The sequence below is a fragment of the Girardinichthys multiradiatus genome, chromosome 21, assembly GCF_021462225.1.
Source record: "Girardinichthys multiradiatus isolate DD_20200921_A chromosome 21, DD_fGirMul_XY1, whole genome shotgun sequence".
NCBI classification, from domain to species: domain Eukaryota; kingdom Metazoa; phylum Chordata; class Actinopteri; order Cyprinodontiformes; family Goodeidae; genus Girardinichthys; species Girardinichthys multiradiatus.
The window spans coordinates 16,147,959-16,164,226 of record NC_061813.1 but is presented as its reverse complement, the minus strand read 5'-3'; the positions used below and the strand labels follow the sequence as shown (position 1 = coordinate 16,164,226).

The 16,268-nt window shown below is 41.9% G+C and overlaps 1 protein-coding gene across 3 annotated transcripts in view; it reads right to left on the bottom strand.

Moving 5' to 3' along the window:
* pdcd6 (programmed cell death 6) overlaps positions 1 to 16,268 on the bottom strand; it is a 34,254-nt gene that overhangs the window by 14,268 nt on the left and 3,718 nt on the right. For 2 of the 3 annotated variants that reach the window (XM_047349597.1, XM_047349596.1), the window contains exon 2: positions 8,964 to 9,025. Coding sequence is in view for 2 of the 3 variants with exons in the window: in XM_047349596.1 (XP_047205552.1) it covers positions 8,964 to 9,025 (62 nt within the window). In the remaining variant the exon portion in view is untranslated. Of the gene's footprint in view, positions 1 to 8,963; positions 9,026 to 14,296; positions 14,561 to 16,268 lie in introns of those variants that run through there. The other variant, XM_047349595.1, reaches the window with a different exon arrangement.

Here is a 16,268-nt window from a genome sequence, read left to right as displayed (position 1 = left end):
GCTGAAAGTCACTAATGATATTCTTATGGCCTCAGATAATGGACTTGTATCTGTTCTGGTTCTGTTAGATCTCAGTGCTGCATTTGATACAGTCGATCACAAAATTCTCTTAGAAAGGCTGGAATATGCTGTAGGGATCAGGGGAACAGCGGTAGGCTGGTTTAAATCTTATCTGTCTGACAGATTCCAGTTTGTTCATGTAAATGATAAATCATCTTTAAACTCAAGGGTTAATTGTGGAGTACCACAGGGCTCAGTACTTGGGCCAATTCTCTTTACTATATATTATGCTTCCAATAGGTCAAATTATTAGGCAGCATGGGATACATTTTCACTGTTACGCTGATGATACTCAGCTTTACTTATCCCTAAATCCTGATGAGCCCAACCAGTTAGATAGACTACAAGCATGTTTTGAAGATATAAAAACTTGGATGACGTTAAATTTTTTGCTTCTAAATTCAGACAAGACAGAAATTGTCATCTTTGGACCGGAGTCTTTAAAAAAGAAACTGCTTAGTCAATCACTTAACCTGGATGGCATTAAATTGACCTCTGATAATAAAGTAAAAAACCTTGGTGTTATTTTGACCAGGACATGTCATTTAAATCCCATATTAAACAGGTTTCTAGGATTTCCTTCTTTCATCTCTGGAACATTGCCAAAATTAGAAATATCCTATCTAGGAGTGACGCTGAAAAACTAGTCCATGCATTTGTTACTTCAAGGCTGGACTATTGTAATTCATTACTATCAGGATGTCCACAAAATGCAGTTAAAAGCCTTCAGCTGATTCAAAATGCTGCAGCAAGAGTTCTGATGAAAATTAAAAAGAGAGATCATATTTCTCCTATTTTAGCTTCCCTTCATTGGCTCCCTGTTAAGTCCAAAATAGAATTTAAAATTCTCCTCCTCACATATAAAGCCCCTAATGATCTAGCTCCATCATACATCAGAGATCTGATTGTTCCATATGTTCCTAACAGAGCCCTTCGTTCTCAGACTGCAGGTTTACTGCTGGTTCCTAGAGCCTCTAGAAGTACAGGTCCTTCTCAAAAAATTAGCATATTTTAATAAAGTTCATTATTTTCCATAATGTCATGATGAAAATTTAACATTCATATATTTTAGATTCATTGCACACTAACTGAAATATTTCAGGTCTTTTATTGTCTTAAATTGGATGATTTTGGCATACAGCTCATGAAAACCCAAAATTCCTATCTCACAAAATTAGCATATCATTAAAAGGGTCTCTAAACGAGCTATGAACCTAATCATCTGAATCAACGAGTTAACTCTAAACACCTGCAAAAGATTCCTGAGGCCTTTAAAACTCCCAGCCTGATTCATCACTCAAAACTCCAATCATGGGTAAGACTGCCGACCTGACTGCTGTCCAGAAGGCCACTATTGACACCCTCAAGCAAGAGGGTAAGACACAGAAAGAAATTTCTGAACGAATAGGCTGTTCCCAGAGTGCTGTATCAAGGCACCTCAGTGGGAAGTCTGTGGGAAGGAAAAAGTGTGGCAGAAAACGCTGCACAACGAGAAGAGGTGACCGGACCCTGAGGAAGATTGTGGAGAAGGGCCGATTCCAGACCTTGGGGGACCTGCGGAAGCAGTGGACTGAGTCTGGAGTAGAAACATCCAGAGCCACCGTGCACAGGCGTGTGCAGGAAATGGGCTACAGGTGCCGCATTCCCCAGACCTGGGCTACAGAGAAGCAGCACTGGACTGTTGCTCAGTGGTCCAAAGTACTTTTTTTGGATGAAAGCAAATTCTGCATGTCATTCAGAAATCCAGGTGCCAGAGTCTGGAGGAAGACTGGGGAGAAGGAAATGCCAAAATGCCAGAAGTCCAGTGTCAAGTACCCACAGTCAGTGATGGTCTGGGGTGCCGTGTCAGCTGCTGGTGTTGGTCCACTGTGTTTTATCAAGGGCAGGGTCAATGCAGCTAGCTATCAGGAGATTTTGGAGCACTTCATGCTTCCATCTGCTGAAAAGCTTTATGGAGATGAAGATTTCATTTTTCAGCACGACCTGGCACCTGCTCACAGTGCCAAAACCACTGGTAAATGGTTTACTGACCATGGTATCACTGTGCTCAATTGGCCTGCCAACTCTCCTGACCTGAACCCCATAGAGAATCTGTGGGATATTGTGAAGAGAACGTTGAGAGACTCAAGACCCAGCACTCTGGATGAGCTAAAGGCCGCTATTGAAGCATCCTGGGCCTCCATAAGACCTCAGCAGTGCCACAGGCTGATTGCCTCCATGCCACGCTGCATTGAAGCAGTCATTTCTGCAAAAGGATTCCCGACCAAGTATCGAGTGCATAACTGTACATGATTATTTGAAGGTTGACGTTTTTTGTATTAAAAACACTTTTCTTTTATTGGTCGGATGAAATATGCTAATTTTGTGAGATAGGAATTTTGAGTTTTCATGAGCTGTATGCCAAAATCATCCGTATTAAGACAATAAAGGACCTGAAATATTTCAGTTAATGTGCAATGAATCTAAAACATATGAATATAAAATTTTCATCATTACATAATAGAAAATAACAATATGCTAATTTTTTGAGAAGGACCTGTAGAATAGGAGGCAGATCCTTTAGTTATCAGGCTCCTCTCCTGTGGAACCAGCTCCCAGTTTTAGTCCCTGAGGCAGACACCCTGTCTACTTTTAAGGCTAGGCTTAAAACTTTCCTTTTTGATAAAGCTTATAGTTAGAGTGGCTTAGTTTATCCTGGGCTATCTTCCTTATTTTTTACCTCCGTCTTCTCCCCTCCCTGTTGGTTGGAGTAAGGGGGAGTCAGGTTTAGCCTAAACCGGCTCAGTTATGGTTGAGGTGCAAACACACCCTCCATTTCTGCTACCTGTATGACCCCCTCTCTTTTCCAATGGTTATAATTAGTCTGACAGGATGAGGTATCCCAATCATTGTGGCTTTTAGTATAACAATGGCCATCAGTGGGACCCTTTGTGAGGTGCTTTGAGATGACATTGTTGTAAATTAGCGCCACTTAACTAAATAATCTGAACTGAAACTATCTCTGTAGTTATGCTGCTATAGGCTTAGGCTGCTGGAGGACATAACGACCACTTTCACCCTCATCACTACATTCTCACACTATTCTCCAATTTTGCATTATTTGCTGTTATTTCAACTTTTAACCTTGTTCTCTCTTTTCTCTTCCTAGAAGCTACACCTGGCCTGGCTCTGTGTCTGCCTTTGACACCTTTCTGGAGAGGGGAATCGTCCAAGCTTCTGCTGGCAACAACTTAATGCTCACCCTCTACGATGATCCACATAGCCCTGTCTTTTAGAGTTTAACCCTTTCTCTCTCCTAGACATGGAAATTGACTGAGCTTTTACTGTGATTAACTCTATGTGCTCTCTTTCAGACTCTAACCTTGAAAACTGGCTCAGAGTTTATTTGTTCTTTCTTTCTAGGTGAAACGACTGAAGGAGCTACATCCATTAACAGTTACTTTTCCTTCCTATAGAAAGTACTCCTGGATCAGTGCTTCTTTGTTCTGTTTCTGTCTCTGCTCTGTTCTCTCTAACCTCCAGTCAGTCGTGGCAGATGGCCGCTCACACTGAGCCTGGTTCTGCTGGAGGTTTCTTCCTGTTAAAAGGGAGTTTTTCCTCTCTGCTGTTGCTACATGTATGCTCAGTATGAGGGACTGCTGCAAAGTCAACGCCAGTGACTGTCCACTATCTCTACATGCTCATCCAGGAGGAGTGAATGCTGCAAGTCACTGACTGGATGCAATCTGCTGGGTTTCCTTAGATAGAAAAACTTTTTATCCAATTTGAATAAATAACTAACTCTGACTGCACTGTTGAATGGTTAGGATTAATTGGATTGTATGTACCTGATTGTTGTGAAGTGCCTTGAGACGACATGTGTTGTGAAAAAAACTGAATTGAATTGCAAATGTGCATGCGTGGGTTCTCACCGAGTACGCCAGCTTCCTCCCACAGTCCAAAGACATGCCAGTTAGGTTAATTGGTCACTCTAAATTGCCCTTAGGTGTATGAATGAGTGTGTGTATGGTTGTATGTGTATTGCCCTGCGATGGACTGGCGACCTGTCCAGGGTGAACCCCGCCTCTCGCCCATAGACTGCTGGAGATAGGCACCAGCTTCCCCGCGACCCATTATGGAATAAGCGATAGAAAATGACTGTCCACTGTCTCTACATGCTCATCCGGGAGGAGGGAATGCTGCAAGTCACTGACTGGATGCAATCTGCTGGGTTTCCTTAGATAGAAAAACTTTTTATCCAATTTGAATAAATAACTAACTCTGACTGCACTGTTGAATGGTTAGGATTAATTGGAATGTATGTACCTGACTGTTGTGAAGTGCCTTGAGACAGCATGTGTTGTGAATTGGCGCTATATAAATAAAACTGAATTGAATTGAATGTGGAGTGTTATACAAGCCAGTAATTTTATTTATTTTAATGAAGTGTCGGATTGTGACTGTGTGTCAACAAATGCTACATTTTAAAAGAGTCCGATCAGTTCCTGGGACAAAAAAAGGCTTCATTGGGAGATTTACAGACGGGTAAATCCAGGCTGCACTACACAGCAATCATTGCTACTGGTTTATTCAATAACAAGTCATGTGTTTTTCCTATGCTTCCATCTGATGGATAAATACTGGAAAATTCCCACCCTGACATTCCAGGATGCAATACATGCAAGCCTTCGTTCTAGCATGGCAGACAGCATGAGAAACTGCAATGCCTATCATTCAACCAAAGTGACTGTACATTATTTACTTGTTAGATAGCAAAGAGGACATTTATGATGTTCTTTGTATCTCTAAACAGATACTGATTGGCAGGTTGTGTCTCATGACTCGTGTACATCAAATGCTTCAAAACTGCTCCAAACTGCACAATTGAACTAAATTTTTTACTAAGGCTTAACCATTCACATGCAGTACTTCATTTTCTGGCTACCACTGTGTTACCTGTATGCTAGACTGGTGCAAAAAAGCAGGAAGGTAACATTACATGATATCTGCATAGTGAACAACAAATTTATTCTTCCTGAATCTGAGTCACCCAGCAAGGGTAACGGTCAGCAGCAGCATGACGCTAACCAATAGCTCAGTGTGTTTTTGTGGTTTTTAATAGTCATAATTGCAACACTCCGTAAGAATCCACCCATAACAACCCTGGTGCCTCACATAATTAGCTAAAAGACTGACAGAGCCCAACTCTATCAGCGCCTGAGGCTTCCTACTCCTCGGTCAAAATGACTCAAAAGAACATTAGATCTTACAAACCTCTGCGGATGTACGAGTGTAAAAGTGAGGACTGCTGAACAAGCTCTTCAAGCTGTGCCATTCAGCCAGCTCTGCCTGTCAGCAGTTTTATTACACTGCTGTTCCTACACAGTTAAAAGTAAAGAGAACAGTAAATCTGAATGCCCGACGGGAAGTTGGTCGAATATCTGCTCTCTGCTGTGCAAAGAAATGCCAAAAGAGAGACGGGGGAAAAATGGCACAACAAATACATTTTAAAAGGGACAGAGCAAATCACAGCCTCAATATGAAGGACATTCAGTCAACACTTGGAGAGAGACTGAAGGGAGGACGAAGGACGCAGAGAGAAAAAAATGCAGGCAAATAAATATGGATTGGTAAAAAATGGAGATGCACTGATCAGAAATTTTTAGGCCGATTTCAGATCACCGATTTTGTAATACTCTAACCTGCAATTTTTTTTTTACAATTTTAACCTATTTCTGTTTCTCTGCAAAAATATTAACAATAATATACATTTTGTACTTTATGAATAAATTATATCACCAATTAAATGTTTTTATTAAAATGAAAAACAGACCTACGTTACAGAGCTGCCTCTGTCTGCATCCCCAAATTCTCCAGGTCAAGAGTCGGAGAAATCTTCAACTAAAACTCCACCAAATGAATTACAGCCCATCTGTCTCATTTACTCCGTTACAAGACAAACAACTTTTTACCTCCTGTGCACACTTTCAAATGTAATGTGCAACATATTACAGCAATTGCCCATTCTTTTTAACAAGACCATTTAAAAACACAAAGTTTGTTAGTGTTAGATTAGATTATTGGTTCCTATATTAGATCCAGAGAGCGCAGTCGGCATTACACAGCTAAACAGGTTACAAACAGGGTTACAAAAAGTTGGCTACTTATTAGTTAGTGTGTAATTGACACAAACAATGAAATAAATTACCACACCTTCCACCTCAAACGCATCAAAATACACTGCTCAAAACAATAAAGGGAACACTTAAACAACACAATATAACTCCAAGTAAATCAAACTTCTGTGAAATCAACCTGTCCACTTAGGAAGCAACACTGATGTGGTTCTGCAGGTGGGGACCACAGACCACTTCTCAGTATCTATGCTTTCTGGCTGATGTTTTGGTCACTTTTGAATGTTGGTGGTGCTTTCACACTCGTGGTAGCATGAGACGGACTCTACAACCCACACAAGTGGCTCAGGTAGTGCAGCTCATCCAGGATGGCACATCAATGCGAGCTGTGGCAAGAAGGTTTGCTGTGTCTGTCAGCGTAGTGTCCAGAGCCAGGAGGCGCAACCAGGAGACGTGGAGGAGGCCGTAGGAGGGCAACAACCCAGCAGCAGGACCGCTACCTCCACCTTTGTGCAAGGAGGAACAGGAGGAGCACTGCCAGAACCCTGCAAAATGACCTCCAGCAGGCCACAAATGTGCATGTGTCTGCACAAACAGTCAGAAACCGACTCCATGAGGATGGTATGAGGGCCCGACGTCCACAAATGGGGGTTGTGCTCACAGCCCAACACCGTGCAGGACGCTTGGCATTTGCCAGAGAACACCAGGATTGGCAAATTCGCCAATGGCGCCCTGTGCTCTTCACAGATGAAAGCAGGTTCACACTGAGCACATGTGACAGACGTGACAGAGTCTGGAGACATCGTGGAGAGCGATCTGCTGCCTGCAACATCCTTCAGCATGACCGGTTTGGCAGTGGGTCAGTGGGCCCTTGCAGGGCTGGTGCCTTTAGTGGGCTCGCTGCAGGACAGGAGGCAGTGCTGCGTGTGTTCAGCTTCATTGGCTCTGTTTCATATCACAGTGGAAGTAATGAACTGGAAACGTCTGGGCCAGGAAGACTGCCGTTCACTCAGCGAACACATAGCAATATGCACGAGGAGCACCCAGGGCACAGAGACGCACACACAGATAGGCCATATCTTCAAACCCCCCCCTGACCATGGCGAAAGAAAAACAGAAATATCTTCTTGATAAATATCACCAGCCTGTGCATTCATGCACAAACGCACACTCAAGCTAATCAGTATGCTGAGAAAGAGCCACTGCGCCGTCTGATAAAACCTCCTTTCACTGCTGCTTCTGCCACTGGAGTCAAGACTCCTTTTTTCTCCTTTAAAAAAAGGTTTTATCCCTGGGGGAGAAATGCGTTAAGAGGGTTTCGTCTGCTCAAAAATCTTACAAAATTCAGAGAGAAACTGCTTGTAAATATGTATAAAGAGGAGCCCGAGGAGGAGGAGCCTGAGGTGTGAGGAGCAATGAAACCCCCGGTGTGATACTTAGATCTCTGGTCCTGAAGAGGGCTCATGCTAATTTCCTGTATCCTCTGTCAGCTGACTCTGGGGCGATGTCTACTGAGATTTAAACAGAATAAGTGTTACTCCTCAGCCTTTTAAGCACCACAAACTGAAAGGTTACAATTAAATTTACACACACAACTCAACTCTTCAGAAAAGGCTAGAGCTGAGTGTTTTTCCCTGGGTTACCTGGGAGTGAGACTAAATAAAATGTAGAACTTTACAGGTTTACATGTGTCGTGCCAATATGAAATATTTATCAAACTAACAATGATATCCACATGGGACAATGACCTAAAGCACACCAGCAAGTCCACCTCTGAATGGCTCTAAAAAAAAGTGAAAAGATAGATCTTAGTCCAGGCCCAGTGAAACAACTTAGATCAGATTGAGATGATGTGATCTTAAACAGTCCGCTTATGCTTGAAAACCCTCTAATGTGGCTGAATTAAACAGATTCTGTAAAGATAAGTGGGGCAAAATTACTCCACAACAATATGAAAGATGAACTGCCAACTGTCACGAAAACTTAGCAGTCGTCGCTGCAGCCAAGGGGAGCACAAGACCTTTTTAAGGCTTGAGGGGAAATTATGATGTTTTTCTGATATGACATTTTTTGGTCTCTATTTTTCATGAAGAAAATAGTTAACCACCGAATGGAATAAACTGAGGTGCAATAGTTAAGTACACCTGTAAGAAAGTGTTTGTGTAGAGGGAACAGTTGGGACAAAACTCCACCTCACAGCTACAAAATGGGGTTGCAACTTGGCGAAGGGGTCATCATCAAGATAGCTTCAGTTCAAGGGAAAAAAAGTGACCGGACAGGAAAGCAGCTCTAAAGGTGAGTAGATTGGTGGAAGGACAACTAACTAACTAAGCCAACTAAAAGTCATCCACACTGGGGAACAGTTAGTCGTGAGAAGGCTTCTTTTGTTAACACAACCAGCGAAAACCACCAGACATGGGTTTAGAAACGACTGTAGGTTATAAAATAGTTAAACACACATAGGGTTTGCAGTTTAATAACCATGCACACACACACATCCTACACACACAAAGCCACTACACTCAGTCTGTTTTAATCTGATTTTTTTATTTATTTTCTGTTATTTCAAGGACACTGAGAATGTATTGAAGTGTTGTAAACTTTCATCTGCTTCTCTTTTGTCCTGGGATAAAAATAAATGAACACTCTTTTCCTTTAATTCACCTTCAACCCAAGGATAAAAATACTATTCCCTCTTTCCCTACAGCTTGACAGCAGTATCATTCAAAGCATAGCACAGATTTAAGGAACGTCAAAGGGAGTGGTACATTGCAACACATGAATACATACCATTCGATAGGGCCTGCTGAAGCTCCGAGTCTGAAATGACTCCACTCCGGTCCTTGTCAACCCTTGAAAGAAAAAGAAACAAACAAAAGAAATCCACAGATTAGCCCCGCCTACTTTACCCTCTTCACACCCACAGACATGATAAGACACAACTGCAGCTGTCATCGGCCCTTGCCTGTGGAAACCTGATCACGGTGAGCGCGTGGCAGTGTTTCAGCGGCCTGCAGGAATGGATGGAGCTCTATGGTCAGGGCAAACAACAAGACGGCTTGTGTGTTCAGGGAGAAACACAAACTTTGAGTGTCTGTGCTGATTCTTGGACAGCAAAGTGAGACAGGATGCTGACTGCTTTGTAACAGACAAGGCACCCCTGGTGCTACCAGCAAAGAGGCAACTTTCAGGAATCTCAGACAGTAAAGTTGACTTTCTAAGTCATGACAAAACCAAAAGTAAAAAGCAGCCAGAAACCTGCTGTATTACTGAAATAATTTGTAATGTCCTAATAAGTCAGTCACGAAATCTTACTGCAATATTACTTATTGCAGTATTTCCAGGGTTCCTTCACATTCTTTGTCAAATTTCCAGAGTTCTCAGTCCATTTTTGACCCACTATTTGAAGGATAAATACAACATCGTATTTGTACAACAAGAATAGTAAATGTAGAGCAGCACTCACAAATGTGCAAACATTCCTACACCGATATGCAGACCCGTAGGAAACATAGGGATGGCAGGAGGTAGCTGGAATCTGACCAACTTTCCGATTGAAAAAGACAACAACTCTTCCTACTGAGCCAAACTCACCACAGTCATTCATCAGTCCCTATATATGGTTTCAGCATAGATAACAAAGGAAACAGGTGGATGAATTCAGAGACTGAAGAAAGGATTGACAGATGGTTTAAGAAAATGACCATGGAAATATGTATGGAGAGCCTGATGGATGGTCTGAGATGGAAGAATGGACTGAAAGATGGATTGACAGTTAAATACAGACATGGATGGATGGATGGATGGAAAAAACTACTTAGATAAAATTTTATACTTTAGTTCCTCCAACTATGTAGGAACCGGGAACCCCGCTGTTTATAGCACTGAATAACAACTAAACTCAGGAAAACCTCACAGTGACCTTAAACACAATGGTTATGCATTTATTCAATCATTTAGACGGGCGACAAGATAAAAGCAGTGGTTTAAAACTGACCTTTTGAGGGTAAAATATCAGATGTATAAATGCAAAGCCTATACTGAACTTTAATGTTGACATAACGTTTTATTTGAATCAATGAGAGATGCAATAATAAATAATTTAAACTCAAGATCTAAACTTGTGAATTTGTCACAAAAAGTGCAAAATACCTGCAAGTTGGTGAAAACCAAAGTAAGAGAAATATTTTCACACATTAGTATTGTCAGAGTCTTTTTGAATTAGGAGTGACTGAAGAGATTCTCTCCCATTGGCTAAAATCTAACGAATCACATAATGAAGCTGTAAACTGGATCAATAACAGGATGGATCGAATGAAACTAACAAGGATCCTTTAATAACAGGGAAAAATGGGGCCCCCAGAGCATCTCATGAGAAAAGCTGATGGTGGAGTCAAAGTGTAAGAAAACTCTTTTAGGCTTGCAGTTTGGTTCAGCAGCAGATGAGTTAGCCCATCCTGTCAACCATTGTTAATCCTCGGGCTACGTTGGAGAAAAGCCGAGACAGGATGCAAAAAGGTCTATACGTGAACCAAATCTTACTCGACAGGTTTTTCATAATATTTTAAAGCAGGTACTGCTATAGAACTGGCTTACCTCTTGGCCCAACTTTAAGTTACTTTGCACTGGAGTTATGCATATGCTTCATGTTTACCGCCATTGCAAAAAAAAAAAAGCACATGCAGAAAATTGCAAAATTGAGATAAGGAGAAATGTCACGTTGATAGAAGACCTCACAAAGGCAGGAGACAGGATGCTATGCCATGTTTTTCGTGACTCTCTCTATGAGAGGCAGAGTCATGAGAACGTTAATAGGAGGCCTCACACTTATAATGAAGTTTAGTCAAACATCCAGTGACTCGGTTGTTCCTTAGCAACCTGCCGGCCTGACCTATTGACATAGCGCTACCTCAGTAAACATACCAGCAGAGACGAGCGGCGAGAGGGGAAGACGGGATACCCCTCAACACTCACACACTCACAAAGGCCCAGCCCACTGCAGAGGTTTCTGCTCACAGCTGTGGCTTATAACCTTTCTGAAGCCTACGTGGCCTCATTCACAGCCACCAGCTACACATTTATGTGCAGTTCCAACCGCTTGAATTGGGAAAACAAACACAAACCTGTTAGGTCAGCTTGGTGGAAGGTCACAGTAAATGAAAGTTTTGTCACCATAAAGGTAAAGACCGGCTGGGTAGGTACAAGCAGAGGAGGCACCCATCCTTTCCCAAACACTCGGCTGATTTAGCCAGAGAAATGTGTGTGTTACGTACGGTGTGTTCTCTCCCCACCTCCCATCTTTGCAGCTCACTCTGCCTCAGGCAAAATGACCTCACAAGACAAGGAAGGGGGGGGGGGGAATTTGAAAACATCATTAAATCTCCTTCTTCCCAGCAGAACGGGCACCATCTGGAGTTTCCATCATTATTGCTGTCAAATTCGCAACCTGAATCTAACTAAAGGGGCCGGGAAAATACAAAACAGACAAAACTGAGTCAGTTGCTCTGCTCAGATTTTCCCCGTTTCACTTTTTCCTACTAGGCAACGTGGGTGGAATATGGTCTGGGGAACAACATCCCCTCAGCTTTCCACATAAAAGCTCCAAGAAAAAAAAAGAAGAAGAAACTCATTCTGTATTCACAGGAGCAGGATCTTTCTTCTGGTTCTGAAGCCTTTCTAAGCAAATCTGTGTTGTTGAACTTGAACACTGAAAGGCTGCGGGGAAACATTCAGGCAAATTGAAAAGATGACTCTTCATTCCCAGGTACCTCATGGAACAACATGCATAGAAAAACTTGAAGCATGAAACTCAACATATCGTTATTATAACTTTAATAACCAAACTTTGATAAACGATCACAATTACAGATGGCTGCTTCATACATATGCTGTAATGTTCCAACTGCAAGTTATTACATCAGTAAGAGTGATGAGTTTGCGCTCAATGACTGGCAAAAAAGTCTTTCAGCCAGCTGTGCAGCAGTGCACAGCAACAGGTGGGTTAGATGCAGCGTTGCTCTACTATGAAATTTCCAATCAGCAATATAGGGCAAGGGCAAAGAGAGGGGGAGACATTTAGCAACGGTCGCCAGGTCCGGGACTCGAACCCGGGACATATAGCCACTGCACACGGTGGAGCGCTTAAGCCCTACACCACCAGCGCCACGCCCATGCCCAGTGTTTTTTTCCACTGTTATTGATGTGTTCCCATGGCAGTCACAGCGCCACCAATGGGTCCGGCATACATATTACAGCGCTTTCAGTGGTGCTGCGTCCTCTCGTTTGGACGTACATTTTTTCTAAATTGTTTTTGACACGATACCGTTTTTGTCTCTGTGTGGAGAGGGCCTTATTTTGCCAGAGGACTGATGGTATGCAGCAACGGGTGGAGGAGGGGCAGGGCTGCTTTACTCTGGAGAGTTGCAACCAGACATATTTCCTCATTTATTTTTCTTGTTAACTAAGGAAAAGTGTTAGAGCCCTGATTTAGCCAGCTGACCAGCAGTGAGCAGCACTGGCAGGGGAGAAGCATCACTTCCGCTTTACTCTGGGCACTGAAATGAATTTAAACTGTAGTAACAGTGAGGTGGAAAAAAAATCCCACCTTTTTAAAACCTTAACATACCTTGAGACCGGTAACCGATCCATGCCCATGCAGGACACCAAACAGAATGAAAACGGCAATATAGTGTGTGACAAAATCAATCCTACGCTGACTCTTTCATAGGTAGGAGTGTTTGTGTGACACGCAGACAGAGGCCTCCCATGGCTCAACGCCGCTCCATTGACTCTGATCACATGACAGGGAATTCCAGCGCAGATCTGCTAGATGTTCATCGCGGATCTACAGATGAGGCTGCGCATGTGGAAGAGAGGACTGTATGCACTCATGACTGTCACACTGTTTGTGTTTGTTTGACCTTTACTCTCCTTATACCTTTTTATGTGTATAACTAAAACTGTCTGAAGGGGTTCTGTTTCTGTGAGAACAAACCTAAAAACAGGGTTTTGACACAACTTTCCTGTCAGAGTTGTTTACCTCTTGATACATTTCCAGAGTTCTAGGTCCTTTTTTAGACATTATTAAAGGAGAAATACAAAGGTTCACCTGGAATTACTAGAGAGGTCAGGATTTTAATATAATACCTGAAATAATCACATACTGACACAAAGATACATTCTTTAAACAATAAGTTAGTTGCAGCCCTGGAAAATGCCAAAATAAACTTGGAGACTTTCTCAGACTGTGAAGAAATGACTTAAGTCCTTAAATGAGAAAGAAGCAGCAGATAAGAAACGTCCAGGACCATATGCATACTTTTCACTGCATTATTCTGAAGTTCTGCTCCACACATGAATAATTTGCCAAGGCTGGTTCAAACACCCCCTTATGCCTGCAGCATTACAGCAGTGTTGGAAGCAAATCCTCTGCAGTATTACATAACTTCAATTATTACCAGGGGCCAAACCAAATCAACATGTTCCTGATTGCCTGCTACTATGACTGCCACAGCTGCTGACACATTTCAGTCTGACTAGAGTGAAAATGATGGCCATTAGGGGGCTAAGAGCCTCATCAACAACCTCTCTCTAATGTTCTCATTCAGACATGCCATGCAGTTTATGGATTTATAATTGTCTTTTCTGGTTATCCCTGTTAAACTGATCAGATGTATTTATTGAGTATGTTAGTCTGAATAAAGTTGGAGGTAAGAACCGGGGGAAGAAGCCTTCAAGGACTCCTGGAGGTCCTTCGAGCTCTGGTTTTAAAAGTCCTTTTGTTGCTGAGGCCAGCTGATGGTCAGTGAAGTATTAAACATTTCGTCACTGTGATCAGCTGAGTGACGAGTCACAGCCACAGGCCATGCAGATCATGAAAAGACACACTGCTGTAGTATATGTCACGAATTTCCCTGCGGACCTTTACTACGAACCGAAAGCAACAGAAACCACAGGAGAACAAAGGCAACAAAAGGCACTGAGTAAAATATCTGGTGGAACCACCGTCCAGTCCGCCTCTCTTCCTCTTCCCGCCTCTTACGACCGCGGCGAGTGTTCACTGCGGAACGGAGTGAGAGACAAGACAGGCAGGCAGGCGGAACAAGCCGCCTCTCCGCACTCACCTCTGGAAGATATTCCACAGAAAGCTCTGGTCTGGAGGAGCGTTGATGTGCGGGGGGGCTCTGTAGGGGCTGTGATACGCCATCTTAACGAAGAAAAAGCTCTGTCACAGCAAACAAACAAAAAAAAAAAACTACAACCCACAGTAGGCCAAGAACGGATTGTGCACTTCCCTCTGCTGTAGTTTCTCTTCTCAGTCGCTTCAATCAGACTTCAGCAGCCAAGCCCAAAGTGGCAGCTCACTCCCGCACAGAGGCGTGGCCTATCTTCCAGCTCCGCCCATGGCGGGGTGACGTCACAACGCCCTTCTCTTTCAACTGAGTTAAAATAGAAAGGCTGTGAACAAATGTTTCCATTTAGCAAAAAGTTAAGGGACGAGATGGTGAAACACTTTAAATGCAGGGCTGTTTTTTAACACTTTACCTTGTAGAGATATTTCATGTTATATTAGTAGTAGTAGTAGTAGCAAAATGATCATTCAGTTTCTTATTAGAACATGAAGTACAAATGAATGAATAACACATTTTATAACGGCCCACATCTGTTTAAAACTGTTGAAGTGGCAGATCATTAAAGAGATTTTAATATCAGACAAATGAGGAAAAAACAAAATGCAGTTTTCAAATGATGGTTCAATAATTAAGGGAGAGAACTACGCAAACCAACCTGTCTATGTTTGAAAAAGTAGTTGCCTGCTCACACCTAGAACCTGCTTCAAATCAGTGTGGAAAAACATGTTTCCCACTCTTCATTGCAACATGGTATCAATTCAGCCATATTGGAGGGTTCTCCAGCATGAGGTCAATCAGATATAGCTCCAAACCTCTACTAGGTCTCTCAAAAACCTTTATTTTCAGTTTGTTTGGTTTTTTTTTTTAATCTATTCTTCCAGAAGTGGACTTGCTGGTGTCCTTTGAATCATTATTCTGAAGCATATCCCAACATGCTTGAGTCTAAGGTTGCAAACTTATGACCAGACACTCTACTTCAAGATTTTTTGCTACGGAGCAGATTCGTGCATCCATCAATTACAATAAATTATTCTAATCATTCCAAAGGTATTCAAGAAGGTTGAGGTCTCTGCAGGCAAGCCAAATTTTTGTCCTCATCAAAATTTTAGCCATGAGAATGATTGGAACACATGAATTCATTGATTTGGTGTAATTTAGTGCATATGTTTGCTAAGAGAAGTCTTTTTCTGTAGCTTGAAGGGGCAAAAAAAGACTGTGTGGGTGGGATGTGTCATTCCATCTGTCAATAACTGTTGTTAAAAATAACAACCAAGAAAGCCTATAATAGAAACAAATTGCACAGAAAAATGTTTAGAGGTAGGTTGGGGATCACAAGAGCAGATTATTGGAAATCTTTATGATATATTTCCTTGAAGTCCACGTGTTTGGATGTTCTAGGTCAAAGAGCATTTGGTAATTCTTTCTAACATCATTACTCTGTTGTGCATTGGGACTGCATTACCTGGCTATAATATCCTACAGAGAGAAATGCAGTGTTTGACAGATGGTTGAAGCAAAATTAACCTGCTAATGTCTATTCTTTTTATCAATTAATTTTGATGACGTCTTTAGAATCAGGTTAACATTATTTGTTTATTAATGTATTTTGTTTTAGTACGATAGAAAAAAAGTCAGATAAATACCTACATTTCTTTTAAAGTACCTGAACTGTCCCAGCTGTCAAATTGTCAGGGTGAGGGGTTAATTGTATTTCCAAATACAGTACTTTGCTGTAGCTGAAATGTAGCCTACATGTTACATATTATTGTATTACATTGTATTCCATATAACTGTAAAACACAGATGTATAGAAAATAAACAAAAAATACGAGTTTGGGGTTTTACTCCCATTACTTAGACCTATTCCAAGCAGTACTCTTAAAAAACAATTGTTTAAAAAACATTTTTTCTTATTTTTACACAGTCCTGAACGCAGCACGGTTATTTACGTTCAAATGGAGTT